General features: G+C 47.7%; 1 protein-coding gene across 1 annotated transcript in view; it reads left to right on the forward strand.

Moving 5' to 3' along the window:
- Positions 1–18,389, forward strand: part of tenm4 (teneurin transmembrane protein 4) — a 716,895-nt gene that overhangs the window by 613,751 nt on the left and 84,755 nt on the right. Inside the window, exons 29-30 of the mRNA XM_064985425.1 lie at positions 3,119–3,291; positions 9,706–9,941. Coding sequence (XP_064841497.1) covers positions 3,119–3,291; positions 9,706–9,941 — 409 coding nt within the window. The remainder of the gene's footprint in view (positions 1–3,118; positions 3,292–9,705; positions 9,942–18,389) is intronic.

Here is an 18,389-nt window from a genome sequence, read left to right on the forward strand (position 1 = left end):
TTATGTAGAGGGCTGTCGATCCTACCACTGTTATGTAGAGGACTGTCTATCATACCACTGTTATGTAGAGGACTGTCTATCCTACCACTGTTATATAGAGGACTGTCGATCCTACCACTGTTATGTAGAGGACTGTCGATCATACCACTGTTATGTAGAGAGGACTGTCGATCCTACCTCTGTTATGTAGAGGACTGTCGATCCTACCACTGTTATGTAGAGAGGACTGTCGATCCTACCACTGTTATGTAGAGGACTGTCGATCCTACCACTGTTATGTAGAGAGGACTGTCGATCATACCACTGTTATATAGAGGACTGTCGATCCTACCACTGTTATGTAGAGGACTGTCGATCCTACCACTGTTATGTAGAGGACTGTCGATCCTACCTCTGTTATGTAGAGAGGACTGTCAATCCTACCACTGTTATGTAGAGGACTGTTGATCCTACCACTGTTATGTAGAGGACTGTCTGTCCAACCACTGTTATGTAGAGAGGACTGTCGATCCTACCACTGTTATGTAGAGGACTGTCGATCCTACCACTGTTATGTAGAAAGGACTGTCGATCCTACCACTGTTATGTAGAGGACTGTCGATCCTACCACTGTTATGTAGAGAGGACTGTCAATCCTACCACTGTTATGTAGAGGACTGTCGATCCTACCACTGTTATGTAGAGGACTGTCTGTCCAACCACTGTTATGTAGAGAGGACTGTCGATCCTACCACTGTTATGTAGAGGACTGTCGATCCTACCACTGTTATGTAGAGGACTGTCGATCCTACCACTGTTATGTAGAGGACTGTCGATCCTACCACTGTTATGTAGAGAGGACTGTCTATATGTTATGTAGAGAGGACTGTCGATCCTACCTCTGTTATGTAGAGAGGACTGTCTATCTGTAATGTAGAGGACTGTCAATCCTACCACTGTTATATAGAGGACTGTTGATCCTACCACTGTTATATAGAGGACTGTCGATCCTACCACTGTTATGTAGAGAGGACTGTCTATCTGTAATGTAGAGGACTGTCGATCCTACCACTGTTATATAGAGGACTGTTGATCCTACCACTGTTATATAGAGGACTGTTGATCCTACCACTGTTATATAGAGGACTGTTGATCCTACCACTGTTATGTAGAGGACTGTCGATCCTACCACTGTTATGTATAGGACTGTCGATCATACCACTGTTATATAGAGGACTGTTGATCCTACCACTGTTATATAGAGGACTGTTGATCCTACCACTGTTATATAGAGGACTGTTGATCCTACCACTGTTATAAAGAGGACTGTCGATCCTACCACTGTTATGTAGAGGACTGTCGATCATACCACTGTTATGTAGAGGACTGTCGATCATACCACTGTTATATAGAGGACTGTTGATCCTACCACTGTTATATAGAGGACGGTTGATCCTACCACTGTTATGTAGAGGACTGTTGATCCTACCACTGTTATGTAGAGGACTGTCGATCCTACCACTGTTTTAGAGAGGACTGTCGATCCTACCACTGTTATGTAGAGGACTGTTGATCCTACCACTGTTATATAGAGGACTGTCGATCCTAACACTGTTATATAGAGGACTGTTGATCCTACCACTGTTATATAGAGGACTGTTGATCCTACCACTGTTATGTAGAGGACTGTTGATCCTACCACTGTTATGTAGAGGACTGTCGATCCTACCACTGTTATATAGAGGACTGTTGATCCTACCACTGTTATATAGAGGACTGTTGATCCTACCACTGTTATATAGAGGACTGTTGATCCTACCACTGTTATGTAGAGGACTGTCGATCCTACCACTGTTATATAGAGGACTGTTGATCCTACCACTGTTATATAGAGGACTGTTGATCCTACCACTGTTATATAGAGGACTGTTGATCCTACCACTGTTATATAGAGGACTGTTGATCCTACCACTGTTATATAGAGGACTGTTGATCCTACCACTGTTATATAGAGGACTGTTGATCCTACCACTGTTATGTAGAGGACTGTTGATCCTACCACTGTTATGTAGAGGACTGTCGATCCTACCACTGTTATATAGAGGACTGTTGATCCTACCACTGTTATATAGAGGACTGTCGATCCTACCACTGTTATGTAGAGGACTGTTGATCCTACCACTGTTATATAGAGGACTGTTGATCCTACCACTGTTATATAGAGGACTGTTGATCCTACCACTGTTATATAGAGGACTGTTGATCCTACCACTGTTATGTAGAGGACTGTCGATCCTACCTCTTATGTACAGGACTGTCGATCCTACCACTGTTATGTAGAGGACTGTCGATCCTACCTCTTATGTAGAGGACTGTCGATCCTACCACTGTTATGTAGAGGACTGTTGATCCTACCACTGTTATATAGAGGACTGTTGATCCTACCACTGTTATATAGAGGACTGTTGATCCTACCACTGTTATATAGAGGACTGTCGATCCTACCACTGTTTTAGAGAGGACTGTCGATCCTACCACTGTTTTAGAGAGGACTGTTGATCCTACCACTGTTATGTAGAGGACTGTCGATCCTACCTCTTATGTAGAGGACTGTCGATCCTACCACTATTATGTAGAGGACTGTTGATCCTACCACTGTTATATAGAGGACTGTCGATCCTACCACTGTTATATAGAGGACTGTTGATCCTACCACTGTTATATAGAGGACTGTCGATTCTACCACTGTTATATAGAGGACTGTCGATCCTACCACTGTTATATAGAGGACTGTTGATCCTACCACTGTTATGTAGAGGACTGTTGATCCTACCACTGTTATATAGAGGACTGTCGATCCTACCACTGTTTTAGAGAGGACTGTCGATCCTACCACTGTTATATAGAGGACTGTCGATCCTACCACTGTTTTAGAGAGGACTGTCGATCCTACCTCTGTTATGTAGAGGGGACTGTCGATCCTACCACTGTTTTAGAGAGGACTGTCGATCCTACCACTGTTTTAGAGAGGACTGTCTATCCTACCACTGTTATGTAGAAGACTATTCTATTCTACCGTCCTCCTGTCTGACCTGCCTAACTAAGAACCATTATATTCTACTGTCTCTTCTGTCCTCAGGTATGACAGCTATGGCCGTCTGACCAACGTGACCTACCCTACTGGCCGGGTTAGCAGCTACCGTACCGACACAGACAGCTCCGTCAGGGTGCAGGCAGAGGGCTCCGGCAAGGAAGACGTCACCATCACCACCAACCTGTCTGCTTCTGGAACCTTCTACATGCTCATGCAGGGTGAGTCAGCTGTTCTGTTTAATAAAGCTATCATTGGAATAGAAATGAAACGTTGTACTGAAGGGAAAAGGGTGCTCAGCCAATAAGAGTTTACAGTCACAATTTACTGTGAGAGGGGGAAAACAATCCTCCCACTGTCATGTAGAGAGGACTGTCGATCCTACCTCTGTTATGTAGAGGACTGTCTGTCTGTTATGTAGAGGACTGTCGATCCTACCTCTGTTATGTAGAGGACTGTCTATCTGTTATGTAGAGGACTGTCGATCCTACCTCTGTTATGTAGAGGACTGTCGATCCTACCACTGTTATGTAGAGAGGACTGTCGATCCTACCACTGTTATGTAGAGGACTGTCGATCCTACCTCTGTTATGTAGAGGACTGTCGATCCTACCTCTGTTATGTAGAGGACTGTCGATCCTACCTCTTATGTAGAGGACTGTCGATCCTACCACTGTTATGTAGAGGACTGTCTATCCTACCACTGTTATGTAGAGAGGACTGTCGATCCTACCTCTGTTATGTAGAGGACTGTCTATCCTACCACTGTTATGTAGAGAGGACTGTCGATCCTACCTCTGTTATGTAGAGAGGACTGTCTATCTGTTATGTAGAGGACTGTCGATCCTACCACTGTTATGTAGAGGACTGTATGTAGAGGATCCTACCTGTTACCACTGTTATGTAGAGGACTGTCTATCCTACCACTGTTATGTAGAGAGGACTGTCTATCCTACCACTGTTATGTAGAGGACTGTCTATCCTACCACTGTTATGTAGAGGACTGTCGATCCTACCACTGTTATGTAGAGGACTGTCTATCCTACCACTGTTATGTAGAGGACTGTCTATCCTACCACTGTTATGTAGAGAGGACTGTCTATCCTACCCACTGTACCACTGTTATGTAGAGAGGACTGTCTGATCCTACCACTGTTATGTAGAGGAGTCTATCCTACCACTGTAGAGGACTGTCTATCCTACCACTGTTATGTAGAGAGGACTGTCTATCCTACCACTGTTATGTAGAGGACTGTCTATCCTACCACTGTTATGTAGAGGACTGTCTATCCTACCACTGTTATGTAGAGGACTGTCTATCCTACCACTGTTATGTAGAGGACTGTCGATCCTACCACTGTTATGTAGAGAGGACTGTCGATCCTACCACTGTTATGTAGAGAGGACTGTCGATCCTACCACTGTTATGTAGAGGACTGTCTATCCTACCACTGTTATGTAGAGGACTGTCGATCCTACCACTGTTATGTAGAGGACTGTCTATCCTACCACTGTTATGTAGAGGACTGTCTATCCTACCACTGTTATGTAGAGGACTGTCTATCCTACCACTGTTATGTAGAGAGGACTGTCTATCTGTTATGTAGAGGACTGTTGATCCTACCACTGTTATGTAGAGAGGACTGTAGAGGACTGTTGATCCTACCTCTGTTATGTAGAGGACTGTCGATCCTACCACTGTTATGTAGAGGACTGTTGATCCTACCTCTGTTATGTAGAGGACTGTCGATCCTACCACTGTTATGTAGAGGACTGTCTATCCTACCACTGTTATGTAGAGGACTGTACCTCTGTTATGTAGAGAGGATCCTACTGTTGATCCTGTTATGTAGAGGACTGTCCTATCTGTTATGTAGAGGACTGTCGATCCTACCACTGTTATCCTATCCTACCACTGTTATGTAGAGGACTGTTGATCCTACCACTGTTATGTAGAGGACTGTCGTCTCCTACCACTGTTATGTAGAGGACTGATCCTACCTCTGTTATGTAGAGGACTGTCTATCTGTTATGTAGAGGACTGTCGATCCTACCACTGTTATGTAGAGGACTGTCTATCTGTTATGTAGAGGACTGTCTATCTGTTATGTAGAGGACCTCCTACACCCCATTAAACAGAGTTCCTGACCTCAGCCACACCTTCTGTCCAGTTCTGACCGATTGGATTTCCTAAACACAATTCTTTCTCTTCTTGGTTGACGAAAACTGTGTTTATGGCTAAAGTTTGGAGACGTAAAATCTATATTTTGCTGCTTTCAATACGTGTGAGTGTGGGAGGTCTGCTCAGAATCGGAGCCAAACTGAGAGCAGGAACAACAAATCTATTGATTTATTCAAGCCAGGGATGGGCATCTTTGATGAGGGTGGGGGTCGAAAAAAAACCCACTGAACTCATCAAAATGTCATTGGTTGCTGTGTATAAGAAGAGATGCTAACCCCGTGTTCGCTGCGAGGTCAACAACCGCTGTGTATAAGAGATGCCAACCCCGTGTTCGCTGCGAGGTCAACAACCGCTGTGTATAAGAGATGCTAACCCCGTGTTCGCTGCGAGGTCAACAACCGCTGTGTATAAGAGATGCCAACCCCGTGTTCGCTGCGAGGTCAACAACCGCTGTGTATAAGAAGAGATGCCAACCCCGTGTTCGCTGCGAGGTCAACAACCGCTGTGTATAAGAGATGCCAACCCCGTGTTCGCTGCGAGGTCAACAACCGCTGTGTATAAGAGATGCCAACCCCGTGTTCGCTGCGAGGTCAACAACCGCTGTGTATAAGAGATGCCAACCCCGTGTTCGCTGCGAGGTCAACAACCGCTGTGTATAAGAGATGCCAACCCCGTGTTCGCTGCGAGGTCAACGTTTCTTTGTTGTTGTTGTAATTTCACCCCCATTTTCTCCACAATTTCATGATATCCAATTGCGATCCAGTTTCGATCTTGTCTGATCGCTGCAACTCCCCAATGGGCACGGGAGAGACGGAGGTCGAGTCATCCACCCTCTGAAACATTACCCGCCACGCCTCGCTTCTTAACACTCGCTTAACCTTGAAACCAGCCGCACCAACGTATTGGAGGAAACACAGATATACATCTGCAGTGGTCAACTCACCTCTCAGACCTCTCCTCACAACATCTCTACTGTCTCCTCACATCTCTACTGTCTCCTCACTTCTCTTGTGTCTCCTCTCCTCACATCTCTTGTGTCTCCTCTCCTCACATCTCTTGTGTCTCCTCTCCTCACATCTCTACTGTCTCCTCTCCTCACATCTCTACTGTCTGTTGTTGACCTCTCCTCACATCTCTCTCCTCACATCTCTACTCTCTCCTCTCCTCACATCTCTACTCTCTCCTCTCCTCACATCTCTACTGCCTCCTCTCATCTCTACTGCCTCTTCTCATCTCTACTGTCTCCTCTCCTCTCCTCACATCTCTACTGTCTCCTCTCATCACATCTCTACTGTCTCCTCTCCTCACATCTCTAGTGTCTCCTCTCCTCACTTCTCTACTGTCTCCTCTCCTCACATCTCTACTGTCTCCTCTCCTTACATCTCTCTCCTCACATCTCTACTGCCTCCTCTCCTCACATCTCTACTGCCTCCTCTCATCTCTACTGTCTCCTCTCCTCACATCTCTACTGGCTCCTCTCCTCACATCTCTACTGTCTCCTCTCCTCACATCTCTACTGACTCCTCTCCTCACATCTTTAGTGTCTCCTCTCCTCACATCTCTAGTGTCTCCTCTCCTCACATCTCTACTGTCTCCTCTCCTCACATCTCTACTGTCTCCTCTCCTCACATCTCTAGTGTCTCCTCTCCTCACATCTCTAGTGTCTGTTGTTGACCTCTCTTCGCATCTCTACTGTCGTTGACCACTCCTCATATCTCTACTGCCTCCTCTCCTCACATCTCTACTGTCTCCTCTCCTCACATCTCCACTGTCTCCTCTCCTCACATCTTTAATGTCTCCTCTCCTCACATCTTTACTGTCTCCTCTCCTCACATCTTTACTGTCTCCTCTCCTCACATCTCTACTGTCTCCTCTCCTCACTTCTCTACTGTCTCCTCTCCTCACATCTCTACCTTCTCCTCTCCTTACATCTCTCTCCTCACATCTCTACTGCCTCCTCTCCTCACATCTCTACTGCCTCCTCTCATCTCTACTGTCTCCTCTCCTCACATCTCTACTGTCTCCTCTCCTCACATCTCTACTGTCTCCTCTCCTCACATCTCTACTGCCTCCTCTCCTCACATCTTTAGTGTCTCCTCTCCTCACATCTCTAGTGTCTCCTCTCCTCACATCTCTACTATCTCCTCTCCTCACATCTCTACTGTCTCCTCTCCTCACATCTCTAGTGTCTCCTCTCCTCACATCTCTAGTGTCTGTTGTTGACCTCTCTTCGCATCTCTACTGTCGTTGACCACTCCTCATATCTCTACTGTCTCCTCTCCTCACATCTCTACTGTCTCCTCTCCTCACATCTCCACTGTCTCCTCTCCTCACATCTTTAATGTCTCCTCTCCTCACATCTCCACTGTCTCCTCTCCTCACATCTTTAATGTCTCCTCTCCTCACATCTTTACTGTCTCCTCTCCTCACATCTCTACTGTCTCCTCTCCTCACATCTCTACTGTCTCCTCTCCTCATATATCAACCGTCTCCTCACATCTCTACTGTCTCCTCTCATCTTTACTGTCTCCTCTCCTCACATCTTTACTGTCTCCTCTCCTCACATCTCTACCGTCTCCTCTCCTCACATCTCTACTGCCTCCTCTCCTCACATCTCTACCGTCTCCTCACATCTCTAGTGTCTCCTCTCCTCACATCTTTACTGTCTCCTCTCCTCACATCTCTACTGTCTCCTCTCCTCACACCTCTACTGTCTCCTCTCCTCACATCTCTACTGTCTCCTCTCCTCACATCTCTACCCTCTCCTCTCCTCACATCTCTACTGCCTCCTCTCCTCACATCTCTACTGTCTGTTGTTGACCTCTCCTCACATCTCTACTGTCTCCTCTCCTCACATCTCTAGTGTCTCCTCTCCTCACATCTCTACTATCTCCTCTCATCACATCTCTACGGTCTGTTGTTGACCTCTCCTCACATCTCTAGGGTCTCCTCTCCTCACATCTCTAGTGTCTTCTCTCCTCACATCTCTAGTTTCTCCTCTCCTCACATTTCTACTGTCTGTTGTTGACCTCTCCTCACATCTCTAGTGTATCCTCTCCTCACATCTCTACTGTCTGTTGTCTGATTGGTCAGCGACTGCTTTGTTGAGATGACCTTGTGCTGGACATCTGCTGAGAGAGGAGAAAGGAGGCGAGGTACTGAGCCAGCCGTTTTGGTCTTAATGAATTCACTTTTGTCCGCTTTGAAAATTGAAAACAGGGTAATCACACACACACACAGTGCTGACTTTGTTGCATTCTTAGTAATCTATGTATTGCGTGTGTGTGGCGCGTGTGGGGATGTGTGTGATCACATGTGTTATTCTGAGCCCTCAACTGGTTTCACCCAGCCTCTGCAAAAGAGAGTAGACAGCTAACAAGATGAGCGTGAATAAAAAGGAGGAAATGTTTAGTCTTGTATTATGTTAGATTAAATCTTCCTGGCTGGCGAGGGAGGGCTCAGAGCTCAGCTGTGAGTTCTATTCCGCTGTTTAGCTGTGTTTTGATTGGATTACCAATGCCAGTGTTCAACATTCCTTCCTGTAAGCCTCAGAACGGCGGCGGATTCCTGATTTCTCCAACGGAATATTCAGCATTAGAGTGATGCTGTGAAGCACCTATTCCCACTTCCTGCTGGCTGGCTGGCTGGCTGGCTGGCTGGCTGGCTGGCTGGCTGGCTGGTGTGGTGGTGAGTGGTGGTGGTGGTGGTGGTGGTGGTGGTGGTGAGTGAGTGAGGGAGGGAGGGAGGAGGGAGGGAGGGAGGGAGGGAGGGAGGGAGGGAGGGAGGGAGGAGGGAGTGAGTGGTGGTGGTGGTGGTGGTGGTGGTGGTGGTGGTGGTGAGTGAGTGGTGGTGGTGAGTGAGTGAGTGAGTGTTAAACAGCTCCCTATTCCCTATATTGTCCCATAGGGCTCTGGTCCAAATTAGTGTGTTATACAGGGAATAGGGTGCAATTTGGGCCACAGACATTTTGTTTTTTATTTAACTAGACAAGTCAGAGTTCCTCTGTAGAGATGGGAGAACCATTCAGAAGGACAAATATCTCTGCAGCACTCCACCAATCAGGCCTTTATGGTAGAGTAGACAGACGGAAGCTACTCCTCAGTAAAAAGCCCTCTCTACTCTGTCCTCTCTCCTCTGTCCTCTCTCCTCTGTCCTCTCTCCTCTGTCCTCTCTACTCTGCCCTCTCTACTCTGTCCTCTCTCCTCTGTCCTCTCTCCTCTGTCCTCTCTACTCTGTCCTCTCTCCTCTGTCCTCTCTCCTCTGTCCTCTCTACTCTGCCCTCTCTACTCTGTCCTCTCTCCTCTGTCCTCTCTCCTCTGTCCTCTCTCCTCTTTCCTCTGTCCTCTCTCCTCTGTCCTCTCTCCTCTGTCCTCTCTACTCTGTCCTCTCTCCTCTGTCCTCTCTCCTCTGTCCTCTCTCCTCTGTCCTCTCTCCTCTGTCCTCTTCTCTCCAGACCAAGTGAGGAACAGTTACTACATCGGTCTGGACGGCTCTCTGCGTCTGGTGCTGGCCAACGGTATGGAGGTGTCCCTGCACACGGAGCCCCACCTGCTGGCCGGGACGGTCAACCCCACGGTCAGCAAGAGGAACGTAACCCTGGCTATCGACAACGGCCTCAACCTGGTAGAGTGGAGGCAGCGTAAGGAACAGGCCCGAGGACAGGTGACCGTGTACGGACGACGACTCAGGGTAAGGATCGTGTTTAGAGATACATATCTAAAAGTTATTATTGGATAGTACTGCATGTGTTCCGTTCCCTGCGGTCTTTATTGCCTATATTGGTATCTCTGAGATGAGAAAGGAAAACACACTTCCTGGGTGTGGGGGTCATGTGCCTAAACCAGGGCTGTTTCTAGGGGTCAACGGAGCAAATCAACATTTATTTGTCATTTCTACAGTATACAGCAGGTGTGAACAGTACAGTGAAATGCAATGAAATACGCAGCTCTCTAAATGGACATCAGCCTGCAGTGTGTGTAGGTTTCTTGTATGTGTCTGACCTCTCACCGGGGTCAACGGAGCATGGGTGCAGTGTGATGGATTCACAGTTGACCTGAGTGACTTTGACTTTGAGTCCTTACCAGACTGTATCAACCACGCCCCCTGTCTCTCGCTCTCGCTCTCGCTCTCTCTGTCTGTCTCTCTCTCTCTCTCTGCCTCTCTCTCTCTCACTCTCTCTTTCTCACCCTCTCTCTCTCTCTCTCTGCCTCTCTCTCTCACTCTCTCTTTCTCACCCTCTCTCTCTCTCTCTCTCTCTGTCTCTCTCTCTTTCTCTTTCTCTCTGTCTCTTTCTTTCTCTCCTCTCTCTCTTTCTCTCACTCTCTTGTGTGATTTTTGGTGTGTGGGTGGTGTGAGGGCGGTGAGAAGGTTTGCTGTCCCTTTTTTGTTGCTTCTTTCTATATTATCTCTATATATTATCTCCTGCCTGATTATCTCTATATATATATTATCTCCTGCCTGATTATATCTATATATATATATTATCTCCTTCCTGATTATCTCTATATATATTATCTCCTGCCTGATTGTCTCTATATATATGATCTCCTTCCTGATTGTCTCTATATATATGATCTCCTTCCTGATTGTCTCTCTCTCTCTCTCTCTATATATATATATATATACATTGCCCAGGCTGGTCTATTGTTCAGTCCATGTGATACTGGTGCTGTATTTGTGTAAAGTCCTCTGCATTGCCCAGGCTGGTCTATTGTTCAGGCCATGTGATTCTGGTGCTGTAGCTGTGTAAAGTCCTCTGCATTGCCCAGGCTGGTCTATTGTTCAGTCCATGTGATTCTGGTGCTGTAGTTGTGTAAAGTCCTCTGCATTGCCCAGGCTGGTCTATTGTTCAGTCCATGTGATTCTGGTGCTGTAGTTGTGTAAAGTCCTCTGCATTGCCCAGGCTGGTCTATTGTTCAGTCCATGTGATTCTGGTGCTGTAGTTGTGTAAAGTCCTCTGCATTGCCCAGGCTGGTCTATTGTTCAGTCCATGTGATTCTGGTGCTGTAGTTGTGTAAAGTCCTCTGCATTGCCCAGGCTGGTCTATTGTTCAGTCCATGTGATTCTGGTGCTGTAGTTAAAGTGTAAAGAAGTTTGACTAAGTTGTATTTTCTAATTCCTGTAAGAGATTAAAGTGAAGCACTATATTAATGGTTATTTGAAAGGTACTCATGATGTATATAGATTGTGGGATCCTGTTTGTATTACTATATTAATGGTTATTTGAAAGGTACTCATGGGGCGGCAGGGTAGCCTAGTGGTTAGAGCGTTGGACTAGTAACCGGAAGGTTGCGAGTTCAAACCCCCGAGCTGACAAGGTACAAATCTGTCGTTCTGCCCCTGAACAGGCAGTTAACCCACTGTTCCCAGGCCGTCATTGAAAATAAGAATTTGTTCTTAACTGACTTGCCTGGTTAAATAAAGGTAAAAATTAAATATATATTGTGTGAACCTGTTTGTAGTACTATATTAATGGTTATTTGAAAGGTACTCATGATGTATATATATTGTGTGAACCTGTTTGTAGTACTATATTAATGGTTATTTGAAAGGTACTCATGATGTGTATATATATTGTGTGATCCTGTTTGTAGTACTATATTAATGGTTATTTGAAAGGTACTCATGATCTGTATATATTGTTGGATCCTGTTTGTAGTACTATGTTAATGGTTATTTGAAAGGTACTCACGATGTATATATATTATTGGATCCTGTTTGTAAAACAGCACAGGGGGTTTGGAGTATGGATTCAGTTCCAACAAGAATGGCGAGCTGCCCGAACCCAGGACATCCAGAAGAAGAGTTGCATGCAAAGATTAATTTTGCTTTTCCTTGGAGGACACTGAATTTCCACTGCCGGTGTGGTAGGAGTCTTTGTTACACCATACATTGCAGTTGGACTGTCATAAGAACACACCACATTTAAACACCTTACAGTGTTTATTGATAAGCACATTCACTCTCCTTTGATTCCATCTCATAGCGGTTCATAAGTCTCGGCCTCCGCCCCGGGTTCAGATCTGAGAACAGGCCTGGGGGTTTCGGGGGGCAGTCTTGGCCTCCGCCCCAGGTTCAGATCTGAGAACAGGGGGTTTCGGGGGGCAGTCTCGGCCTCTGCCCCGGGTCCAAACTCAACCCCAACCGCCGGAGTTGCAAGGTTCCGTTGCCTGTACTGTGAATGTTAACGTAGCCGTGGTGGTGCGCTCAGGGCCGGCGTGAGAGTGACTGAGCTCCTGGAAGTGGTTACCGAGGGCGCTGACTCCGAGGCTGATACGCCTGTTTCACAGACAACGAAGAATGATGTGCCCAGTTTAATTACAGACGTGCAGGTTGATGTGAGGGGAGGTGCACTCTGGATTCCGTGGAGCTGCTCCGTGAGGAATGGAGGAAGAGATTGACAAGCCGTCAGATGTCCCCATCAATGTCGATGGAGCATCAGTCAGGTTCACTGTACACGTTACAGCAGGAAGGAAAGGAGAAGGACCAGACAGATCATCACAATGGTCTGATCTTGAAGTTCTTACAGGAGACAGTGATGGGGAGGGGGGGGGTATGTCTTTACTGATAGTGGTAATGAGGTAGTGTGGGGGGGAGGGGGGTATGTCTTTACTGATAGTGGTAATGAGGTAGTGTGGGGGGAGGGGGTATGTCTTTACTGATAGTGGTAATGAGGTAGTGTGGGGGAGTGGGGTATGTCTTTACTGATAGTGGTAATGAGGTAGTGTGGGGGGGGGGTATGTCTTTACTGATAGTGGTAATGAGGTAGTGTGGGGGAGGGGGGGGGTATGTCTTTACTGATAGTGGTAATGAGGTAGTGTGGGGGGGGGGTATGTCTTTACTGATAGTGGTAATGAGGTAGTGTGGGGGGGGGTATGTCTTTACTGATAGTGGTAATGAGGTAGTGTGGGGGGGGAGGGGGGTATGTCTTTACTGATAGTGGTAATGAGGTAGTGTGGGGGAGGGGGTATGTCTTTACTGATAGTGGTAATGAGGTAGTGTGGGGGAGGGGGGGGGGGGTATGTCTTTACTGATAGTGGTAATGAGGTAGTGTGGGGGAGGGGGGGTATGTCTTTACTGATAGTGGTAATGAGGTAGTGTGGGGGGGGGGTATGTCTTTACTGATAGTGGTAATGAGGTAGTGTGGGGGGGGGAGGGGTGTGGTATGTCTTTACTGATAGTGGTAATGAGGTAGTGTGGGGGGAGGGGGTATGTCTTTACTGATAGTGGTAATGAGGTAGTGTGGGGGGGGGGTATGTCTTTACTGATAGTGGTAATGAGGTAGTGTGGGGGGAGGGGGGTATGTCTTTACTGATAGTGGTAATGAGGTAGTGTGGGGGGGGGGGGTATGTCTTTACTGATAGTGGTAATGAGGTAGTGTGGGGGGGGGGTATGTCTTTACTGATAGTGGTAATGAGGTAGTGTGGGGGGGGTATGTCTTTACTGATAGTGGTAATGAGGTAGTGTGGGGGAGGGGGGTATGTCTTTACTGATAGTGGTAATGAGGTAGTGTGGGGGAGGGGGGTATGTCTTTACTGATAGTGGTAATGAGGTAGTGTGGGGGGGGGGGGTATGTCTTTACTGATAGTGGTAATGAGGTAGTGTGGGGGAGGGGGGGTATGTCTTTACTGATAGTGGTAATGAGGTAGTGTGGGGAGGGGGGGGTATGTCTTTACTGATAGTGGTAATGAGGTAGTGTGGGGGAGGGGGGTATGTCTTACTGATAGTGGTAATGAGGTAGTGTGGGGGAGGGGGGTATGTCTTTACTGATAGTGGTAATGAGGTAGTGTGGGGGAGGGGGTATGTCTTTACTGATAGTGGTAATGAGGTAGTGTGGGGGAGGGGGGTATGTCTTTACTGATAGTGGTAATGAGGTAGTGTGGGGGAGGGGGTATGTCTTTACTGATAGTGGTAATGAGGTAGTGTGGGGGAGGGGGTATGTCTTTACTGATAGTGGTAATGAGGTAGTGTGGGGGGGGGGGGTATGTCTTTACTGATAGTGGTAATGAGGTAGTGTGGGGGAGGGGGGTATGTCTTTACTGATAGTGGTAATGAGGTAGTGTGGGGGAGGGGAGTATGTCTTTACTGATAGTGGTAATGAGTGAGTGTGGGGGAGGGGGGTATGTCTTTACTGATAGTGGTAATGAGGTAGTGTGGGGGAGGGGGTATGTCTTTACTGATAGTGGTAATGAGGTAGTGTGGGGGAGGGGGAGTATGTCTTTACTGATAGTGGTAATGAGGTAGTGTGGGGGAGGGGGTATGTCTTTACTGATAGTGGTAATGAGGTAGTGTGGGGGAGGGGGTATGTCTTTACTGATAGTGGTAATGAGGTAGTGTGGGGAGGGGGTATGTCTTTACTGATAGTGGTAATGAGGTAGTGTGGGGGAGGGGGGTATGTCTTTACTGATAGTGGTAATGAGGTAGTGTGGGGGAGGGGGAGTATGTCTTTACTGATAGTGGTAATGAGGTAGTGTGGGGGAGGGGGGTATGTCTTTACTGATAGTGGTAATGAGGTAGTGTGGGGGAGGGGGGTATGTCTTTACTGATAGTGGTAATGAGGTAGTGTGGGGGAGGCGGGGTATGTCTTTACTGATAGTGGTAATGAGGTAGTGTGGGGGGAGGGGAGTATGTCTTTACTGATAGTGGTAATGAGGTAGTGTGGGGGAGGCGGGGTATGTCTTTACTGATAGTGGTAATGAGGTAGTGTGGGGGAGGGGGGTATGTCTTTACTGATAGTGGTAATGAGGTAGTGTGGGGGAGGCGGGGTATGTCTTTACTGATAGTGGTAATGAGGTAGTGTGGGGGGAGGGGAGTATGTCTTTACTGATAGTGGTAATGAGGTAGTGTGGGGGAGGGGGGTATGTCTTTACTGATAGTGGTAATGAGGTAGTGTGGGGGAGGGGGTATGTCTTTACTGATAGTGGTAATGAGGTAGTGTGGGGGAGGGGGTATGTCTTTACTGATAGTAGTAATGAGGTAGTGTGGGGGGGGGGGTATGTCTTTACTGATAGTGGTAATGAGGTAGTGTGGGGGAGGGGGTATGTCTTACTGATAGTGGTAATGAGGTAGTGTGGGGGGGGGGTATGTCTTTACTGATCGTGGTAATGAGGTAGTGTGGGGGAGGGGGAGTATGTCTTTACTGATAGTGGTAATGAGGTAGTGTGGGGGAGGGGGAGTATGTCTTTACTGATAGTGGTAATGAGGTAGTGTGGGGGAGGGGGAGTATGTCTTTACTGATAGTGGTAATGAGGTAGTGTGGGGGAGGGGGAGTATGTCTTTACTGATAGTGGTAATGAGGTAGTGTGGGGGGGGGTATGTCTTTACTGATAGTGGTAATGAGGTAGTGTGGGGGAGGGGGAGTATGTCTTTACTGATAGTGGTAATGAGGTAGTGTGGGGGAGGGGAGTATGTCTTTACTGATAGTGGTAATGAGGTAGTGTGGGGGAGGGGGAGTATGTCTTTACTGATAGTGGTAATGAGGTAGTGTGGGGGAGGGGGAGTATGTCTTTACTGATAGTGGTAATGAGGTAGAGTGGGGGCATGGAGGGGGGGGTATGTCTTTACTGATAGTGGTAATGAGGTAGTGTGGGGGAGGGGGAGTATGTCTTACTGATAGTGGTAATGAGGTAGTGTGGGGAGGGGGTATGTCTTTACTGATAGTGGTAATGAGGTAGTGTGGGGGAGGGGGTGGTATGTCTTTACTGATCGTGGTAATGAGGTAGTGTGGGGGAGGGGGGAGTATGTCTTTACTGATCGTGGTAATGAGGTAGTGTGGGGGAGGGGGAGTATGTCTTTACTGATAGTGGTAATGAGGTAGTGTGGGGGAGGGGGGTGGTATGTCTTTACTGATCGTGGTAATGAGGTAGTGTGGGGGAGGGGGGAGTATGTCTTTACTGATCGTGGTAATGAGGTAGTGTGGGGGAGGGGGGAGTATGTCTTTACTGATAGTGGTAATGAGGTAGTGTGGGGGGAGGGGAGTATGTCTTTACTGATAGTGGTAATGAGGTAGTGTGGGGGAGGGGGAGTATGTCTTTACTGATAGTGGTAATGAGGTAGTGTGGGGGAGGGGGGAGTATGTCTTTACTGATAGTGGTAATGAGGTAGTGTGGGGGGGGGTATGTCTTTACTGATAGTGGTAATGAGGTAGTGTGGGGGAGGGGAGTATGTCTTTACTGATAGTGGTAATGAGGTAGTGTGGGGGAGGGGGGAGTATGTCTTTACTGATAGTGGTAATGAGGTAGTGTGGGGGAGGGGGGAGTATGTCTTTACTGATAGTGGTAATGAGGTAGTGTGGGGGAGGGGAGTATGTCTTTACTGATAGTGGTAATGAGGTAGAGTGGGGGCATGGAGGGGGGTATGTCTTTACTGATAGTGGTAATGAGGTAGTGTGGGGGAGGGGGAGTATGTCTTACTGATAGTGGTAATGAGGTAGTGTGGGGGAGGGGGTATGTCTTTACTGATAGTGGTAATGAGGTAGTGTGGGGGAGGGGGGTGGTATGTCTTTACTGATCGTGGTAATGAGGTAGTGTGGGGGAGGGGGTGGTATGTCTTTACTGATAGTGGTAATGAGGTAGTGTGGGGGAGGGGGGGGTATGTCTTTACTGATAGTGGTAATGAGGTAGTGTGGGGGAGGGGGGTATGTCTTTACTGATAGTGGTAATGAGGTAGTGTGGGGGAGGGGGGTATGTCTTTACTGATAGTGGTAATGAGGTAGTGTGGGGGAGGGGGTATGTCTTTACTGATAGTGGTAATGAGGTAGTGTGGGGGAGGGGAGGTATGTCTTTACTGATAGTGGTAATGAGGTAGTGTGGGGGAGGGGGGGTATGTCTTTCTGATAGTGGTAATGAGTTAGTGTGGGGGAGGGGGGTGGTATGTCTTTACTGATAGTGGTAATGAGGTAGTGTGGGGGAGGGGGTATGTCTTTACTGATAGTGGAAATGAGGTAGTGTGGGGGAGGGGGGGTGTCTTTACTGATAGTGGTAATGAGGTAGTGTGGGGGAGGGGGGTATGTCTTTACTGATAGTGGTAATGAGGTAGTGTGGGGGAGGGGGGGTATGTCTTTACTGATAGTGGTAATGAGGTAGTGTGGGGGAGGGGGGTGGTATGTCTTTACTGATCGTGGTAATGAGGTAGTGTGGGGGAGGGGAGTATGTCTTACTGATAGTGGTAATGAGGTAGTGTGGGGGGGGGGGTATGTCTTTACTGATAGTGGTAATGAGGTAGTGTGGGGGAGGGGGTGGTATGTCTTTACTGATCGTGGTAATGAGGTAGTGTGGGGGAGGGGAGTATGTCTTACTGATAGTGGTAATGAGGTAGTGTGGGGGGGGGTATGTCTTTACTGATAGTGGTAATGAGTTAGTGTGGGGGAGGGGGTGGTATGTCTTTACTGATAGTGGTAATGAGGTAGTGTGGGGGAGGGGGGGTATGTCTTTACTGATAGTGGTAATGAGGTAGTGTGGGGGAGGGGGGTATGTCTTTACTGATAGTGGTAATGAGGTAGTGTGGGGGAGGGGGGGTATGTCTTTACTGATAGTGGTAATGAGGTAGTGTGGGGGAGGGGGTATGTCTTTACTGATAGTGGTAATGAGGTAGTGTGGGGGAGGGGAGGTATGTCTTTACTGATAGTGGTAATGAGGTAGTGTGGGGGAGGGGGTATGTCTTTCTGATAGTGGTAATGAGGTAGTGTGGGGGAGGGGGGTATGTCTTACTGATAGTGGTAATGAGGTAGTGTGGGGGAGGGGGTATGTCTTTACTGATAGTGGTAATGAGGTAGTGTGGGGGAGGGGGGGAGGGGGGTATGTCTTTCTGATAGTGGTAATGAGGTAGTGTGGGGGAGGGGGTATGTCTTTCTGATAGTGGTAATGAGGTAGTGTGGGGGAGGGGGTATGTCTTACTGATAGTGGTAATGAGGTAGTGTGGGGGAGGGGGGGTATGTCTTACTGATAGTGGTAATGAGGTAGTGTGGGGGAGGGGGGGTATGTCTTTCTGATAGTGGTAATGAGGTAGTGTGGGGGAGGGGGGTATGTCTTTCTGATAGTGGTAATGAGGTAGTGTGGGGCATGGAGGGGAGGATGTCTTATCTGATAGTGGTAATGAGGTAGTGTGGGGAATGGATGGGGAGGGGGAGGGGGAGTATGT

Source organism: Oncorhynchus masou, chromosome 13, assembly GCF_036934945.1.
Source record: "Oncorhynchus masou masou isolate Uvic2021 chromosome 13, UVic_Omas_1.1, whole genome shotgun sequence".
Taxonomy (NCBI): domain Eukaryota; kingdom Metazoa; phylum Chordata; class Actinopteri; order Salmoniformes; family Salmonidae; genus Oncorhynchus; species Oncorhynchus masou.